This window comes from Aplysia californica, unplaced genomic scaffold (genome assembly GCF_000002075.1).
Source record: "Aplysia californica isolate F4 #8 unplaced genomic scaffold, AplCal3.0 scaffold01659, whole genome shotgun sequence".
NCBI classification, from domain to species: Eukaryota; Metazoa; Mollusca; class Gastropoda; order Aplysiida; family Aplysiidae; genus Aplysia; species Aplysia californica.
In genome coordinates this window covers 15,496-33,487 of record NW_004798929.1, presented here as the reverse complement: position 1 = coordinate 33,487, position 17,992 = coordinate 15,496, and the positions used below count along the sequence as shown (strand labels likewise).

At 38.3% G+C, this 17,992-nt stretch overlaps 1 protein-coding gene across 1 annotated transcript in view; it reads left to right on the top strand.

Moving 5' to 3' along the window:
- The first annotated feature begins 328 nt into the window (after nucleotides 1–328).
- Nucleotides 329–17,992, top strand: part of LOC101861262 (cAMP-regulated phosphoprotein 19) — a 30,485-nt gene continuing 12,821 nt past the window's right edge. The window contains exons 1-2 of the mRNA XM_005113148.3: nucleotides 329–536; nucleotides 10,861–10,995. Of these exons, the coding sequence (XP_005113205.1) occupies nucleotides 453–536; nucleotides 10,861–10,995 (219 nt within the window). The 5' untranslated portion in view covers nucleotides 329–452. The remainder of the gene's footprint in view (nucleotides 537–10,860; nucleotides 10,996–17,992) is intronic.

Genomic DNA, 17,992 nt, shown 5'->3' with positions numbered 1-17,992 from the left:
GTTTCCGTCAAAGGAAGGTTCGACTGAAAACATTACTCCGTGGTAACTGGAGGTAAAGCCGCAACTTGAACTTCATTCAAAGCTGGGACAACAAATTAAGCAACACCTGAAGGCTTAATGTACAGGTAAAACAATATGTTGGGGAGGAATAAGGAGGCATAAATACGCAGGCTTATTATTTTTAAAATCGACTTTACCTTCTGAAACAACTACATGTACTAAGACTACTAAGAGAACGAAAACGAAACGAAATACATATATTGGACAATAATGTTCATGTACCAGATTGTTTAGAATCCTGTTCTATCAAATATTGTTTTCCTATAAGTCATGACGTCATAGCCGGCCATATTGGCAAACAAGAAACCGTGCAGTACAGAGTACCTAGAGAGAGCCATCGATAGAAGCTGAATTTTTTCCCCCTTGTAAATTCCCCGTCCTCTCTCTATACTATGGCATCCGACGCAACCGAGGAGAGAACCTCGACACCCTGTGAAACAGTGCGTGAAGAAGATGAAGACAATGTTAACGATGAGGTGATAAAAATCGAAATTTCTTTCCTCAGATTAGGTTGTCTCAACAAGACTCACCATTCACTTCACTTTCACCCCTTGGCCTTGATCTCACTCCTTCTCTGATGAATTCTCATGTCCCTAGATCTAGACTCTAGATATAGATTCTAGAATCTAGATCTAGGTCTAGAATAGATGTCTATTAGCTTTCTTATTTTTTAAATTTAGCCTTAATCGACAAAAGTAAAAGGGTCAAAACCAATCATCCCAAGCCCAATGGCAATGGTCAATGGCAATGCTGCTAACTAAACGGCCTGCTAACTAAACTTTTACATAGAAATCTTATTCTAACCCTCGTCCTGCGGGGGCCGGGTTTATGTCGCCCGATAAGCCTATTTCGGCACCTCACCTGCGTTCTGATCCCTCGGCAGTCTGGCCCCTGGCTCAGCGCACGCGTGCCGAGCATCATCTCCTGTTCAATTTAGATCCCGCTTCGGATCCCCATTCAGGGAGGACTTCCGTAACGAGCGACCACTATGAGACAGAGCAGAATTGAGGGCTTGGGGTAGGGTTAGGGGTAGGGGTCTAGGCCTCTTCTTTATTGTGTTCGAAGTGTATACAGACCCAGGAACAAAGTCACAAAGTATACAGACCTGGTAGGGGAACTCTTTTGTGGTTTCAGGAAGTTTCAGCGCCCAGACCCAGTAGTGTGTGTGTGTGTGTGTGTGTGAGAGAGAGTGAGAGCTGGGGGAAGTGCTAGCAAAATGTAATGACATGCCCCAGTTGGCAGGAGGGAACGAGAGAAAGATTGAATGGGAAATAGGTGGGAGAAAGAAATACAGAGACACAAAGAAAAAGAGAATGCGAGTGATACACAGAGACAGGAGAGAGAGAGAGAGAGGGGGAGGGTGACTGCTCGATCGAAATTATGACATTGTTCTTTTCTTCAAATTGTAATTCCTCCTACTCCAAAACGGAGGAAAAATGATCGTTCGTTGAAAAGACATCCGCATTCTTCATTTAGATAGCTAGATCTAGGCTAGCCTCGAAACTAGGCCTATAGATCTAGAAGAACCTAGGTCTACCCTGAGCCAAGAGGGCGCTGAAACTTTCCGAAATCACAAAAGAGTTCCCCTACTGGGTCTGTGTATACTTTGTGACTTTGTTTCCGGTTACCGGGTCTGTATACACACTCCCTATTGTGTTTGATGGGATGGTCGCTCGTTACGGAAGTCCTTCCCCCATTCACACAGGTAAAGTGTGTGTGCGTCAGTCTGCTTTCAAGTTTACTTGTGTGCGTTTGTGGCCTTCTTCTTGAACCGCCTTCGTTGGTTCGTAATCGAGGCATACGTCTCATTCAAAACACCCCAAGTTGGTAGCTCTAGATTTATAATGTTTGTCCAATGAAATTAGAAGAAACTGACCCCCTTAGACATGGAGCTCGAAAAAGGAATAGAGTCAGGAAACAAGACTTCCATTTTTCTATAAAAAAATTTTCAAATATGAGCTTGATTTTGTATGAAATGATACTAGACCTCTGATAAAAAAAAGCTTGTTTGATAGTTTTGGATACCATTGTGCAGAGATACAAAGAACAATTTCTTGAGTGCAAAACAATCGGAAATTGACCTTTATTTATATTTCGAACCTCAGGTCATTGATGATAAGACTTGAACAAGAGCGTCTAGAAAGGTTTATTCTACCAAACTGCTCGTAATGTCTTATCAGCTTGTGAGAGGGGGTTATGTGTTTGTAACACTTTAGAAAGCTTGCTCTATAGATGAAAGATAGAGCGTTATTTTCATCATCGATTTACACACTCCCACAGTATTCATGGTAAAAACACACGTTTCCCGGCGTGCGCGCTGTACATCAACAGTACACACTGAGTGACCCCGGAACATCCGATGTAATCAGTTGCTGATAGCGCGCTCATATGACCTTATGCAGTTGCGAGCGCCGTAAAACCCTGTACTAAGTACTACTAGTTGCTGATAAGAGTCCCACCTCAGCACAGACGCAGGACAAGAGTTTAGCTGAGCTAAGCATTTAAAACTCTTGGCTGATCTTGTAGTTCTGCTCGTTTAATTCCACGATCCATTTGTTTACATCCAGAGAAGAAATCAGTGTATGGAAAATATGGTATTAGTAATTAGTTCATATTCTCTGTACGTTATGTGGTGTACCCTATATTATTTCATGTTATGTCGTAGGCCTACCCTACCTGTATCACTCATTGTCCCTGTTAATCCGTGTTCACAGATGAAATCATCATCTACCTTTTATAATAAATGAACTACACTGAGAAGTCTTTCTTCATGATGATTTCATCTTGTGTTCAGAGTAACGGGAAAAGTAGTGAAGGGTACAGTGTTGACACTCGATTGGTAGATAGTCAGCTGTTGTCAGACGTCACAAGTGAAATACAAACAGAAGGCCCTGGTCCAGCAAACTTGGCTAGTCTACTCAATCTTTCTTCAATCAAGTTTTTCTTCAATCAGAAGTCTTGATGACCAAATAGCCAACACAAAGAACAAGGATGCAAAACATCAAATTATGGTAAAATTCAGGGGGGCATGTTGGAAAACGCCAAACTGGGAGTGAGGCGAAAACGCGGCTTGCGCATGTCCGCCCTTAGCTTCGTACTTTTCCCTTATATGTGTCTGGCGCTTAAGTGTCACGTTGGTTGTTAATGTGGTGCGACAGTGTCGATTGAGCATCAGGACGATTGTGCTCCGAGTTGTCATTGAAAATGATGGAAATTCGGGAGAAATTGATGCAGAATGTAAAAATAAATGGAACTGGAGCTGAGAAAGAAGCAGATAGTGTACGACTTCAACAGTTCATTAGAAATTTGAACAACGAACTGGGTCAAATGCTTGTGGGGGTTTTTTCAAATACATTTTAATTCAGTGTGGTTAACAAATCTGGATACTTTTCCCTTCCAAAAACATTGATGTTCTAAGAGCATGCCACTGGATCTCACTGGTTTTAATCTAGCCTTTGGAGAGCGCTCGTATGCCTTGACGTGAATTTCTTCTTTTTTTGATATTATATTGCTGAATGGCAGCTATGCTTTTTACTCATTCACAGCCATTACCGCTCCTGTGTCTGTCAAAAGGCGTCGGCCGCTCTCGCACCCCTGTCGGTCGCGTATTTTCCTTTTTATTTCTAATAATTGCCAATGCATATGCGGCAACGGCATAGCCCAGTTACTAGAGTAACATCCCTTTGACCACTCAGAGCACTTTCACTTTATCAGAATGATTTCCCTTGAAGTCCTGCATATTTTTGGAACAGGAGTTCCCTTTGTCCTATTTCTGGGTTTTGTTTTGCCGTCGGGTGACCAAAGTCAACCAAACGCTAACGTGATGTTCATGCCGATATGAATTGAAAACGGCTCGTAATTTTAGAGATTCTGAATCCATTATGATTCAATGAACTCAGGTTCAGATGATGAAGTGCAAAATAATGGTAGTGGTGGTAGTTTGAGATGAGAGAAAGAGGTAGATCACCTGTCGACAGAAGTAGGAGCCAGTACTAATAATAGGTCTAGGCTAGTACTGAGTCTAGTACGATGACTAATGATTCAAGCGGTGACGCTTGAAATAGTGTAGCCTAAGTCATCATAAACTTGTCAATTTAGTTCTCTTTGTTTTGTTACATATTTTCAGGGTTGGTGATTTTTTTGATTTTTTAAATTTTTAAAAAAAAAATCGATTTTTAAATTTAAATCGGATTTTTTGATTTTTTTGATTTTTTTAAAAATGTCGACACAGTTTGGGATTTTTGGTGGCTAAAAGTATGTTCTTTTAGTGCAGAATGCATTGTCTTTATTTTAACTAATGATTAATTTAAGCAACTGCAAAAGAAAGCCTCAATCTGCTATTATCAGTGAATTATGGCTACAGACAAAAAAATGAAGAAAATGTCAGTCTAAAAGGAAAGGGGGGGGGGAGGGGGTAATTATGCATAGATAAACTTGTATTTTAGTACAGTGTGCGTGTGTGTGTGTGCGCGCTTGTGTTTGTCTAAAAAAAAAAGAAAATGCTAATTTCAATTATGAAAAAAAAGTAAATTGAATACTGTATTAATTTACTACTTACAGTGACAGGGGGGAAAGCAGACTTTTAAGCAGGATTATATTAGTCTACTAAACCTTATATCTGTTTTATAAAACCAAGGAAAGGAATTCTGAATGTTTGAGGACGTAAAAACAATACATTTTTTTAAAGTGATTTAAATCACTCAGTTATATTTTTAAAATCAAGTTGATTCAATTTTTAAAAAATCAACCCAACCCTGGTTTTCAATTATGAAAAGAAAGAAAATTGAATACTGTATTATTTTACAGTGACAGGGGGGAAAGCAGACTTTTAAGCATGATTATATTAGTCTACTAAACCTTATATCTGTTTAATAAAACCAAGGAAAGGAATTTTGAATGTTGAAATATGTAAAAACTGAATAAAAATAAATTTTTAAAAAAGTGTTTTATTTAAAAAATCAAGTTGATTTAAATCAAAAAAATCAACTGATTTAAATCAACCCAACCCTGCATATTTTTGTGTGTATTTTAGGACAGAAACTTCAACAATCTCGCAAAAACAGCAAAAATGTTGTACTGGCTAGTTGGGCTAAAAAAAAAAGTTTAATCCCCAAAATTTTTCGTTTTTGAAAAGCTATAAAACCTGAACAAAATAACATAGAGTCAAAATTATTTCTGTTCAATAAAGCTCAACATCTTGTACTGAAACTGGCCATTTTTTATAAATCTAACATAAATAGGTACAGAGTAACTGGATTTTGAAAAAGGTAACAAAAAAAAAAGCCAGCATGCAGCGGCTTTTCCTGAGCTGTGGCGACGGCAACGAGTGAGTTAAGGGCTGATTGCAATCTTCCATTCAGACTCCAGAATCTGCACATTTTAAATTTTATTAAATTTGCTGAATGTGGGTGATAAAGTAAGGGGAATAAGGGTATATAAAAAATAACCTTTAGCCTTCACCAACCCTTACGCCTAGCTTACCCTATCCCTAGAGTCAAGAGAGCTGTGATCTGTAGCCTGACTCTTTAGATAAAATATAAAAATATTATACCTCGAATCGAGCAAGAAATGTCGTTTTTAGATTTTGTATTAAAAGAGTAAAGAGGGCCTGGGCATAGTGGGTTTACCCCTCTCGAAGATAAAGAGTTAACTCACACTTCAAGATAGCAGAACAGAAGGGAAACTAGAATGCACATGGCTCGCATGGCAGATTTCACAGTGATATCAAGGAAAAGACCAGGATGTAGTGAAGGTTTCTTTCAATTTGCCATCATGAATATTTGGGCTTTATTTCAGTTTTACATGAATATAAAGCTGCTTTGGACTTCAAAGTAGCTGTATGTTATGCCCACCGAGCACTGGCAGTGGTTTTGGCAGAAACAGAATGAGATAGATCAATTTCCATACACACAGTTATAAATATCATGCATAATGTACTTCATAATGACAAAGCGGGGTATTTATTTACTTTCCTTCCTGTCTCACACTTGCCCTTCCAGCCCCAGCCATCATAATTTGATATTTTGCAGTTAGGTTTGAAATTTTCTTGAAAATGATTGATTAGTGACAGTATTAGTGGCTTTATGTGTGATCTACAGCAAACAATACTGCAGTTTGACCCCCAAAGCAGTGCATCAGTGTGCTGGAGTAGGTAGCATAAACACGGCCTCGAGGGCACTCATAGCCTTCAGAGCTCTTGGTTTCGGTGAAATCGGGGTAATTCAGATCGCTTTTACATTGCTCTTTCACTATCAAACACCAAATGCTGTACACCTTGTAAAAATTCAGCTTTTCCTCGTTACAATGTTGTAAGTTGTTTATATTTCCGATCAGGGTTGGGTTGATTTAAATCAGTTGATTTTTTAAAATTTAAATCAACTTGATTTTTAAAATAAAAATCAGTGATTTTAAATCACTTTTTAAAAATTTATTTTTATTAAGTTTTTACATATTTCAACATTCAGAATTCCTTTCCTAGGTTTCATAAAACAGATAATAAGGTTTAGTACACTAATATAATCATGCTTAAAAGTCTGCCCTTTCACTGTAAAATAATACAGTATTCAATTTACTTTTTTCCCCCATAATTGAAATCAGAGCTGGGTTGATTTTAATCAGTTGATTTTTTTATTTTAATCAACTTGATTTTGTGATTTAAATCACTTTTTACAAAATATATTCTGTTTTTACATATTTAAACATTCAGAATTCCTTTCCTTGGTTTTATAAAACAGATATAAGGTTTAGTAGACTAATATAATCCTGCTTAAAAGTCTGCTTTCCCCCCTGTCACTGTAAGTAGTAAATTAATACAGTATTCAATTTACTTTTTTTTCATAATTGAAATTAGCATTTTCTTTTTCTTTTTAGACAAACACAAGCGCACACACTCGCACACTGTAATAAAATACAAGTTTATCTATGCATAATTACCCCCCCCCCCCCCCCCCATTTCCTTTTAGACTGACATTTTCTTCATTTTTTGTCTGTAGCCATAATTCACTGATAATAGCAGATTGAGGCTTTCTTTTGCAGTTGCTTATATTAATCATTAGTTAAAATAAAGACAATGCATTCTGCACTTAAAGAACATACTTTTAGCCACCAAAAATCCCAAACTCTGTCGACATTTTTTTTAAAATATAAAAAATCCGATTTAAATTTTAAAAAATCTGATTTAAATTTTAAAAATCGATTTTTTAGATTTTTATTTTAAAAAAAAATAAAAATCACCAACCCTGTTTCCGATTATTAGGAGCTGTAGAGTCACCGTGGAAAACGAAGCCCCTCGTGGTCGAAATGCATGGTCAGCTGGTTAAAAAATTGACATGCGTGCATTCAAATGCTTCGCGGAAAGATTGATAATTAAATACCGTCTTTTCATTGGCAAAGAACTGTAGAGCTTTGAATGGGCTTTCCCTGGTACAAGGCTTGAATTAGGTGTTCAGGAGGGCAGGCAAAAATTGCCTCGGTGGGGCCTAAAAGTCAGAGGGCACCGAGGCAGTTTGCTAGGGCACCAAGGCAAAAATTATAGGTGATCATTTTGTTGATTTAAGTTGGTAATACTGGATCATGCATCACAACGTTTATATAGATAACAATATAATTTATTCTTGCTCTCAACAAAAGTATAGAGTTATCGGAAAATTTTAAAAATCATGAATGAAAGCTAAGTAAATCACAGTAAAATCACACCAAAACAAAATCTCTAGTAATCACAGTTTTAAATCAAACAATGATCACGATTGCATCTGACTTTTAAATGCCTTTATGACTAGATTTTAGCTCTTATTGATTGAGTTAATATGAATAAATATGACTGTTGACAATAGGGCACAATAGGGAACAGTAAATAACATGACCAATTAGGTAAGCCATTAATCTTTTGAGATTCAAACAAAGTGGTTTACAGGCAGTGTAGTGGTAAAATAAGAACAAATCATGGTAAATGAAAACAAATTTTGAACTTGTATGAAGAAGAAAAAGTGAGGAGTGAAAACAACTTATGAACTTGTATGAAAAAAAAAGAATGAATAACTAAAAACTGCTATCAAGCAGTTAAACAGTGTGAGGTTCTGACTATGATAAGTGAAAACAAGTTTTGAAAATACAAGTTTTAAAGTACATTTATGTTTTATTTAAAAAAGACCTAAACAATCAGTATGTCATATTATGACTTATGACTAGATTAGACAATATAGAAAATATGTAGACAGACAATAGAAAATATGTAGATCCAGACAATATAGAAAAATACTGGCTTACTGTTTGTCCCTTATGGGGAAAAAAACCCCAAGTGATTTTAAAAGTATCACCAGATAATGATGATTTCAGAGAATAGTGTTGTTTTATTAGGACGTCTATTTGTGAGACACATCTCTTGCCACTTGTCTCACATCTGCAGTCTTCTTTTTCATTCAGAGCTTTTTTCAGACACTGCTGAGGTTTGATCATTGCTGTGAGTGTGTTTGCACTAGCCATGACAAAATGGACACAATTGTCAAGCTGAGCAGTGTCTGACTGAAGCTTTGATGAGATTTCAGACAAGTCTGACAGGATTTCTCCATACCCCTGCCAGGGGCGGCTCGTGGGGCTAAAAAGTGGATGTGCACAATTAAGCTAACGCATGCTGCAGATTGTCAAGGGCATAGTAAATGAGATGGTGTATAATTTTAGGATCTTTTGGTTGGTGAGGGAGGACCTCGTGCTTTTATTTTCATTCTTTTTACATGTCGCTTTGATTTCTAGTACTAAATTTGTTTGTTAGCTAAACATTAATTTCGTTCATCCTACATTAAAACTTACCTCTCAGGTAATAACTTTCACCACTCCACTACAAAGCCATTTAAATGCACAACTCATAGGACGGTCACGTTCACCTCCCTCAGGTTCACGGTCACCGAAGTGGCAAGAGAGACAATGAACCATTCACAATTCACTTGAGCACTCCGCTGGATTGCTCCGGGGCTCACATAATAATAATATTGGCAAAGAATAGCGTTCGGTCTATCGTGTTTATTTTTAGACTGCCTACTGTGGGCTATGTTTCGGCACTGTTCAGCAGGAGCACATTTAAGATGTGCCGTCTTATTAATATTAATGTACCGCCAAACTCGCTATGAGTGTCGTCATCGCTTGGGTTATCCCCAAGAGCGATTTATAGGTCAGGTTACACTGTTGAATATCCGATTATGTTTAGCTAAAGCGCATGGACTTTGGCATGGCATTGTAGGTGTTTTACGGAGCTATAGACACAAAAATGACAGTTATGGCACCAGTGAGGACCTTGTTTTGATATAATATTTGGCTAGTGTTTGTTTCTGCCTTCTTTTAATATATTATTGTGGGTGTTTTATGTAATAGAACATTAAAAAATTTTGGGTGGCGCTGCATGACCGTGCTCTATGGACGAACCACGCCTCCCCCCCCCCCCGCCCTCCCAATTATTGTATCTTAAAAGTTTAAATAATCAATAATTCCCCCCATTTAGGAGTCCCATACTTTGCGGTGTTCAGACTTTGAATGGCCTTTGATGACCCCAACAACCAGTGCTCACGCAATGCCGTATCTTTTGATTAAGTTGTGATACGCACAGGTTCACTGACCTACCGTGGTGGCGAACCCGACAAGACGCTTGTATAACTTTCTTTTCGTTTCTTTTTCCACAAGTGACAGCACAGGACAAATATTGATCTATTTTCATAGTGGCACATTTTTAAAAAACAAAAATACAAGCGCACGGCAAAAATTGCCGTGGTTGACCCTTTGATTTTTAGGGCATTACGGCAAATTGGAGAGGCACCAAGGCAAATTGTCGCCTGAACCGGGTAGCGCTGTGCCTATGGCCCGTAGAATTTACGGGACTGTGACAGTGGTTGTTTTAATTAATACCAATTATAAGGGAAGTTATTATTAAAGTCTTGTAATTATTATTGGGGTACCTTCCCTTTATGTTTACCTCCAGTTTCCCACCCATTTAAAAGCATCAGAATCAGATTCAAGTTTGAAGAGAAAATTAGATATCTAGATTCTAAATCTAACACACTACCTCCCAAAAATGACTTACTGACAGTAAACACAAATGGGCTTACATGTTTATGGATTGTATAGTGTTTTATAAGGTAGGAAAAGCCTCTTGTCACTTTTTACCTGCAAACACTCACACAACATGTATTCCCCCTTTTTTGGTCTCAGTTTATCATGACTAGAATTTGTGTTGTTTATGTTGTTCGGTGGTGTTGATTTTGGCATCATTTTACTAACTCCAACTTTTCTCCATCCATCTCTCAATGAAGTTCCCCCCAAATTATATCAGTCAATAGAAATGTGGTTCAAGGTAGAATGTACATGCAGAAATTCATGAGGAAATATTCATAAATAAAAAAAGTCATGGGTGGTAGAGTTGGGTCACCCGTGAGCAGCCATGGTTCTCCGGATTTCCTCCGGCATAGGGGCCTATTTACCTACGGCATTGAAGAGGTTAATACCTCGTCTTTTTGTTGTTTATGGTTTAGTAGCACCTGTCTTTAAAAAACCTGTGGTATTGCTATGCTTGTTTCATGTCGTCACTGGCTTTGGGCGCTGTCACCTCTCTTGAGCTGAGCACATTTTACAGTACAGTATGCTGATTTACTCTGGTGTCTATTTCTGTGTGTGGCTGTTCGACAGATGGGATTGGAATTGACACACTTAATTATCAATTACTATCGATCAATAAATTAGCATGAATGTGCTTTGTTTGTAATTTGTAATGTTTACATCAGATGATCAATTGACTTTTGAATCACCTTTCTTCCTCAGTTACCACCACAACCACAGCCAGACAAAAAAGTAATTGAGCAGAGAGAAGAAGAGAAGTTGAAGTCAAAGTACCCAAGCCTTGCTAAAGGTGGAGGAGGTTCAGCATTGCTCAATAAAAGACTACAGAAAGGAGGGGTAAGGCCTTACAAATGAAAAGGGAAACAGAGATGCCAATCAGTGCAATTTTTTGCCGAAAATATGCGAATACGACTTTTCATGTGAAAATACGCATCCTGGAATGCGAAAAATACGAGATTCAGCTTGGGCGAGTAAACCTAATTATCTCAAGTCCCATCTTTTGTCAAAATAGTTTCAGTATCGCGGAACTGGAATATTTGAAAACCAAGTCCGATAAGGTCAGTAAGTTCAATTTTGCCGGTCACGATTGTGATATTATGTTCGTTCAGCCTTTCCCCGTCCGACAGTACGTTTCACTTCCACGCGGACAGGCGGCAGGCTCTATCGGGAAAATCAATATCTACTTTCGCTGTCGTTACCACAGAGAAGTTTGCCAGCGGTAGTCTGATAACGCAACTTTTGTGACATGCAGGTTGTGCAGTATAAACTCTGTGTCGCCGTGCAAATAAAATTAAATCAATACTCCGACTCGTCTCTGTGCTGTCACTTGTGGGGGAAAAAAGAAAAGAAAATACGTGCGTCGTCCGATTTTTAGATTGTCTGGCTCGCCATTGTGACCGGCCAGTGACCCTGCGCGCATTCGCATCATAAAAATACGGCATCGTGAGAGCAAAGACCGTCTTTAGTGGGAGTAACGGCATGGCGAAGTATAGGACTACGGAAAAGGGGAGGGGATTATTGATTTTTTTTTTTAAGATACGCTGAGGGGGGGGGGGGGGGTGAAGGCAACACCAGAGGACAAAAAGTTTGAAGCAATTTTAGTATTTTGATTAGAGCTCTCTGCAAAGAGCGCGTTGGTGCAGGCCGTGTGCGGAATCAGGACCCTTCATACTTTGCAAGTCTGTGTTGTTGAAATAAAGTCTAAGTGTTCGTGTTTTATTGGATGGGTGATAGTCACGGCGTCACTTTTCGCCCGATTCTGTTAGTTTTAGTTCGAGTGACCTAGCAGCCCGCCGGAGCTCCCCGGCTCGGGGTCACGGGGTTAATGAGCCCTGAAGCGACTTTGCCGGTGTCAGTCAAGAAGTTCGCATTTTTGACTATGTTTAAAACAATATAACTTCTTCCCCATCCCACATAGCAAACCATTACGCGGATGTACTAAAAGCTCAATGTCTTGAGATTTATTATGCGTTAGAATGGTTAGTTTCTGTGCCTTAGTTTTTGTTCTAGACAAGTCTTTGTAGAGTACCCAATGAGTCCTATTTTAGTTACAAACTTATGAATAAATGATTGTTAATTTAAAAAAGGCTCGACAGATCTCTCCAAAATCTGTGTTAAACTGACTACGAATATCATGTCTTTTACCATGAGAAATCTTAAATCTGCGCGGGTAGTAATAGTCAAGTTATAAGAGAAGAAAGATGCACATCTGCATTTTTTAACTAAAGACGATAAGCGTTAGCTCTTATTTTATTATTAAACAAGAGAAAGTTACTCAGCGTTTGTTCATGAATCATGCTGTGTCTGTGGCAGCCTGCATACAACTAAAAAGATATAATACATGTATAGAATCTAAGCGATTAAAAAACCCACAAAACCGTGTAAATACATGGGTAGAGATAAACTTCTTGTATGGAATAAAAATAATGACCGCTAAAACATTCATTCTTAGTTTTTGTGTAGGAAATATGCGAGGACACAATTATGAATGTAAAGAAATCAGTCACATTGTCAGTTATTGCAAATGGTCATAGAAACGAAAAAAAAAGCTGGAAAAGTCTGGTGCTGATTCAGTGTCCCTGGAAAGCTAGAAATTATTCTTACGAGAAGTCATCCCTATTATTCAGTCAACTTACAAAACCTAGACTTAGCGTTTTAAGAAAAGTAAGGAATTTCTGGAGTGTAACAGATACTGTTCGTGTATTAGATCTACTTTGAAGATGTATTCTAGCACTAAAATCGATTTGTACTTTTCATAGAGAAACTTCATGGTAACTTTTATATACTTTCGAGAAAATATGCGAATATTCACGATTATATTAGACACATAAAGTTGTATTTAGAGGAATTACTTCATAGCGAATTGTGTGCCCGATGGATAAAATTGTAAAATTACAGCCTTCTATTATAAGCGCAGATACCATCTTTTCTGAGTATCTGCACCAATGTTATGTCATTCATGTTCCAAAAGTTCGACAGATTTTGACGATGCCTTTTTTTTATATAGATTTTTTTTCATTCACGCTAGTCCAAAAAAATTTACAATTTAGCATTGCTAACTCCAGCGCGTTTAACGGAATAACCAGACAAGTTACAACGTCCGTTCTTTTTTGAGTCTCAAGAGCAGAAATGCGTGCTTTGGGTGCACTAAATGAGGATTACCATAAATACAAGGATACACCTTAAATTGTACGTTGAAAAGTACCAAAAATTAGGTCGGCCCAGACAGGGAGCTGACCCCCTGTGACCCCGACGTGATAAGGCGCCCGGCAGGGAACCCCCCGCGCCAACTAAAATTCCACTGCCGGTGCGCCGTGTAGTAAATTATACCTACAGTGTATGTTGTAGCTTTCTGTTTCAAGACTGGCAGATTTTCAGTGTCACTGCATCTTGCCCTGCCACAGTTGTTACAACTCTCACAGTGCTTGGGTCTACCTGAGCCATTCAAGTTATTGCTCTTCTCTGAGTTTGAGCTATAATTTTAGTCTGTCATTTCATAACATGAATTCTGACACCCAGACTGGTTCTTGATAGTCGAAATTCTTGTTCTAGACCCTTCCGAACACTCAAAGCAGGATTAATTTTTTTATATAATAATGAGACGAAAATATTATAATAAACTGAAATACTTCAAACAAGACCCCAGTACGACACTGAACACTAACATGTTGTTGACTGGACACATGTATATTGTACGCGTGTGTACTCCCTTTTTCGAGCTGGTGAGCTAGTAATTTTTTTTCAGGAAATATTCCTGGACACTGAACATTTTACTAGTTGGTCGGTCGGTCGTGGAGAATACACATTTTCCCCTGAAAATACACATTTTCATATTTCCCAATACTCATTTCGGTTTTCTGTGGTTGGCATCTCTGGGGAAATAATTTCTTTGGTTTTCCGAAAGTTGCAACATTCCTCTCTACTCTCTGCAGTGCATGACAATAAGTCAACAGTTTGTGAGATGCACTATATTGCGGTCTCTCAAAGGTTAAAATAACATTTTATTATCTGAATGCTGCTTTGTTTCTTTTGAATAAAGTTCACACAACTGTTAATGGAGTTAGTCGGAATTCTGTTAAGTAGAATGGTTTTGACAGTAAAATTCTTCTGCTTGTGCTTTGGATTTTACTTTTAAGTTTAAATGAGAGAAAAGTCATAAATGGAAAAATGGATGTGATAGCTGTTTTGAAAATCATTTATCCTGATTATGATGACGCATGGTTGTTTTTCGTGGTTCTAAATTGTTATTTAAAGGAAGTTTCCCCTGGATCGATAACAACATTTAAAGGCAGTTAAAAAACTGAGGGCATTATTGAAAATTTTAATTCAGTAAGGAATATTATCAGTCTACTTAGTGTACACCTTTTGATTTTTTTTCCCACGCTATTTTTCATTTTTCATGAACCTTCTGAATTTCAATTTGACTGGCTCAATGGTGTTGTCTAACATACTCCTAGATGTATACTATTGTTGGTCAGCTTGATTTTGGTCTTAGTCGGACATTTTATCATAGCAATACCAATGTCCCGCCGCGCTATGGGCTTGAAATCGGGCACCTCGCTAGGTGTAGTTTTTGGGCCGTTTGCGATCAGGGGTGGCTCTCTTCTGAGTATAGTTATGCTAAAATCTGTGGACGAAAATGAAATAAAATTGGCTGACAATTTGAAGAAATTACTACATGCGAGCGTACAATGCTGACAGATTTCTTGAATTGCAGTGTTTGTGTGATTATTTTCTGTTTTTCAAAAACTAAGAGGAGCTGCTGTGTCGTCGTATACCAGGCAGATGCTCTGCATAGATCTCTGTGTGTAGTATATTTTATATTTTACGTACCAACTTAAAATTACCACCCATCCAGCAATAAGAGGCAAAATCCGGAAACTATTTCAGAAAACTGAACAAGCTAACCTATTGGCATGTGAGAGGCACTTGAGATTGCTAGCAGTATGTAATTGGCTGCCTTGAACTAAATAAGGTCATACAAGAGTCCATTCCAGGTTTTCCCCACCTTGCTTTAAGTTGTTGAGGGGGTGATCGGAGAACATGTAAGCTGACAAAACGCCTTTTTTTCTTCAGAGCAGTTTCAGGAAAAAGAGTCGTTCCGAAATTTTGAATTCTAAGTTATTCAAAGACTAGTTACTGTTTCAATTTTATTTTTTCACACAAGTAGGATAACTGATCAGGCTTTCGATTTAGCAAATAAAAAATGTTGGCACCAAAATGAAAAAAGGTGTTTTGTCAGCTTATGTCACAACAGAGCTGATTCTTTTAAGATCAAAGTTATATATCATTTAAATTTGTAACAGGGAGAGTAAATTCTAATTCAACTAATTTCTGCCCAGTATGTTCTTAATTAGACCAATGTAGTTTTTAAGTAAAGATGTGTTGAAACTTATGAAATTTTGTAATGCCTCGCAAGCCTATGCCCCCGTATCCTGCCGTGCCAAGCCAAGGCAGAGCGACATATCTGCACTTTTTATGATTTTAAATTGCGTCGCGCTGCCATTGGAAGTATGGGCATGGCCCTTCAGTTACATCTGTTTGCCATTGTGAAATGTCCTATTTGTTGTGCAGATACGTCTTCCTGCCTTTGACACAAGATGCAGAATGTGTATAGGCGTCCATTTAAACGAAGATACAAAAATTAATAATTTTTGCCGATACGTTGGTTTGCCTTGGCATGGCAGTATTAGTAGCAGTTGAAGTTGAAGCGATGTCGAGCAATTAAACAAATATTTTCATGCAAATATTAATCTTAAAGGTCCAAAGTAATAAAGACATTGAAAAAGTGATAGCAGAATTAGATGCCAAGTTCCATTCATATATTCCAATTCATTACTGACTTATGAACAGTTTTCCCTCAAAATGCAGCAAGAAAAGTTCCACTTTTTGGCGATATTTTCCAATAAATGTCCCCCAAAATTTTGCAACAAAAAATCCCAATAACCTTTATTTATCCCTGGATTTTTGTAATTAAAAAACCACAATTCTTAGAATTTACTCCTCTTTCATTTGAGCTTGTTTTAAAGCAATTTGTATAAAATATGATTTTTTATTGTCATCGCTACTTTTATTAGGCCACTGTTGTAGTTGTAGCAGGTTGACAATACAGTGGAATCCTGTTATAATGAGAGGGAGGGGACCGGAGCAAAATGTCCGTTATAGCAGGATTCTCGCTATAAGGGATCCAGTAATAAATTCAAGGGAAACTGTAAAGTAGGCCTTGTAGGCCTACTAGTCTATGAGTTTGGTGTTCTGTTTATTTCCTTTTGCTATAATATCTCCCCTGATGATGATTTTGTTTTAACATGACCTCTAGGTCTTACTTGATCAAAAGTCGAATCAGTTTTTTTTTCTCTAGCGCTAGATCTAGCGATGTGGACTGACAGCTCGGTGTTGGCGATCAGAAAGAAAGGGCTCTGGGCTAACTCTCCTGCTGTGTTTTCCCCCACCCCACCCCACCCTGTGGTGCATTCCGTCTGCTTGCGCACGTCACACTTTCACTCCATCCATCACATTGCTGTGACCTCTCCATCTCCGCATCGGAGAAGTGAGAGGCATGGTAGGCCTTGATAATCTAAACTAGGCTTATGAAGGCCTATCACGCGATGCATTCTGCTTGTCTGCGCATGCCACACCCTCCCTACTCATTCGATCCGGCCTTCATTGAGGACGCACATGGGCTCTTTCTTTGTTTCGCAAGATCACCAAGTTTCTCAACTGGCGAGGTTTTAGTTTACAGTACGTATAATTGACCTATGCAGTGTGCACAGCAGCAGCAATATTCCGCTATAACCGACTCGCACGTTTGTCTGATTGCGCTATAGCAGTATTTTATTTACAAAGGTAAAGAGGAGAAAAAAACGGGATTTTCGAATAGTGTCTTAATAACTTCTCGTTTTTTCCGGACTCGTTATTAGTGGACTCCACTGTATAGGGCAGCTACCATTGTGCATGATTTACTCATTTTTGCTATATATACCATTGTTTCTCTGCTCATGTTCATTCTTTTAATGTTTTTGGGTTTTTTAGGGTCTAATTTTTCTCTTTTATAAGTTTTATTAGTTCTTTCTGATCAATTTACTCGAAAGTTCGGGCTATAAACCTTAGTTTTAAACTCTTCAACTTAAATAACGATGCAGCTAATTTGCAGATTTTCCTGATTGCAGGATCATCACTGCCTCGTCTATTTTTAGCATACACTTAGAACATTAAAAAGTTGACTCATTTTTCCCAACATCACGCTTTAGCCTGTCGTCAGAGAAATTTGCGCTCGCATCCTGCAACTTGTGCGTGCAACTTTTGCCATTTTCGTGAATTCGCAAATTTTAGCCAATTTTCCACAAAATTTGGAAAAATAATATTTTGTTAAGAACCCTGAAACTTTCTTCCACGACTAAAAATAATGTTGCCAAGGGGGACCATTCACTCCTTTCCTCTACGGGTTGCCCGCCTATTGCGGATGGGATCGGTGCGGGATGATCACCTGACTCGCCGCCTGAATTAGGCGTGTTGTTTTTGAGGCAACGAGTCTGGCGCAATCGACTTGTGACACGATAACTGCTTTGCGCCGTCAATCTGGCGAGCAAACCGACCGCACCCGACCCAACCCCTAATAGTTCTGTTTGGACTGAACAATCTTCTAGCTAGATAAACACGATCGTCTGATTACTTAGCTTAGCTTGCTTCTTTCCGTATCTCCAGGTAGATAGATCAAGTATAATAATTTGTGAAAGACTTTAAATCTTAGGTTAGGAGGGTAGATTTAGACATGGATCGATTTTTCCAGAAAACCACTAAAGGGGACGTTGAAATATAATCTTACGCCTGGAAA